The sequence below is a fragment of the Microtus ochrogaster genome, chromosome 5 (genome assembly GCF_000317375.1).
Source record: "Microtus ochrogaster isolate Prairie Vole_2 chromosome 5, MicOch1.0, whole genome shotgun sequence".
Lineage (NCBI taxonomy): Eukaryota > Metazoa > Chordata > Mammalia > Rodentia > Cricetidae > Microtus > Microtus ochrogaster.
Window position 1 is genome coordinate 91200629 of NC_022012.1, and position 1675 is coordinate 91202303.

The 1675-nt window shown below is 54.1% G+C and overlaps 1 protein-coding gene across 1 annotated transcript in view; it reads left to right on the forward strand.

The window, feature by feature from the left end:
• The first annotated feature begins 246 nt into the window (after positions 1-246).
• Positions 247-1675, forward strand: part of Dlec1 (DLEC1, cilia and flagella associated protein) — a 40628-nt gene continuing 39199 nt past the window's right edge. The window contains exon 1 of the mRNA XM_026779220.1: positions 247-702. Coding sequence (XP_026635021.1) covers positions 292-702 — 411 coding nt within the window. The 5' untranslated portion in view covers positions 247-291. The remainder of the gene's footprint in view (positions 703-1675) is intronic.

Consider the following 1675-nt stretch of genomic DNA (forward strand, 5'->3'; position numbering starts at 1 on the left):
AGAGAGAGAGAGAGAGAGAGAGAGAGAGAGAGAGAGAGAGAGAGAGAGAGAGAGAGAAATCTTTACCAAGAAAAAAGCGTGCTAACTGGCACAGTCGCACACACGCGTCTCGGGAAGCTGAGGAGAAGGCGGGAGGATGGTGCCTTTGAGGCCAGCCTAGAATATCTAGAACACGTTAGAAAGGCAAGTCTTTGCGATGACGACACGAATGACGTTTTACTAGAAAAACTAGACGGAAGGGGCGGAGCCGGAAGCAGAAGTGGGACGCGAGTCTGCAGCGTCTCTGTTGCCATGGAGCCGGGGAGCACAGAGGAGCCGCAATCCGCAGTTTCTCAGGTCGATGTGTCCCCAGAGACAGTGTGTACATCCACTCCGCACAGGGCCGACTCTAGCACCCCCAGCTGGCCTACCAGGAGGTCCTCCTTGCCGTCCTCGCTCGCCTTCACCGATGGTTTCCAGTACAGCTTCCCCATACGGTCACTCCGCGCTGGGTTCCAAGCGCTCCCGCCGCTCCCGGAGCCTCAGATGCTGCGTCTGCGCCCCGCCTCGCTGCGCACGCAGGACATCTCACATCTGCTTGCCCGCGTCTTCCGAAACTTGTACACCGCCCAGGTGATCGGAGAGGACGTGAGTGACAGCTTGATCAAGGCCCGAGGCAGTGAGGATGCGCGCCACGAGGAGTTCGTGGACCAGCTGCAGCAGGTATATAGCGGGTGCTGACTCTCCCTGGATGCTCTCGGGATGCAGCCGTCCGCCCAAGTGAAGGATACTATCCAGACTTCACACGTACACATGTAAATCACATCTTCAGCGCCTTTCTCTGCACACATGCACGTCATATGTTGCAAATATAAATGAAAGGACTGTAGCAGACAGCTCGGCAGCTTTTTCCATGGCAGTGATGAAAACCCAGTCACCCTCCTCCCTCGGGGTGGCTCTAACACTAACCACAATCGTGGCTGAGGTGTTCTTGCCTACATTTTGGATCTGTGGATCAGCGGTGTGGTTTCCTCCTCTGTACCCAGCTGACCTGGGTCCTGCTTGTTGAGCCTGCCTTTGCAGGCTCACCGCTGAGGCTTCCCTTCCCAACTCTCCCCTACCTAAGTCTCTCGGTCCTTTTTCTTTTCTGCTCCTTTCTGTCTCCTTCTCTTGCCTTTTACATGACATGCTCCCAGCTTCATTCATTCCTTGCCGAACACATTTATTAACTACCTACTGTGTGCCTTGCTCAGTTCTAGGCAGTGAGGATTCAGTAGCCCCGAGTCCAACACCAGTGGCTTACAGCTCGGAGGTAAAGTGCTTGCCTGGCTGAGGCGAGGCCCTCAACCCCCAGCAATGCAAACAAACAAACAAACAAAACTTTAAAAAGAAAATATAGAAGCTGGTAAGATGGCTCGGCAGCTAGAAGTGCTTGCTGCTAAACTGTGACACCCTCCCCTGAATGTTAACCCCCCCCCCCGCACTGGCAAGATATTGACGGACTATCTTGGGCAGGTGATCACGGCAGAGTGAGGTCAGGAGTGAAATAGCCAACTCGTTCCGTCTCATTCCACCCTTCCTGTGTTGCTTTGTTTGTTTGTTTCTACCCAGTCTTCTGTGGTTGTCCCTGAGCCTTGGAGAGAGAGAGAGAGAGAGAGAGAGAGAGAGAGAGAGAGAGAGAGAGAGAGAGAGAGAG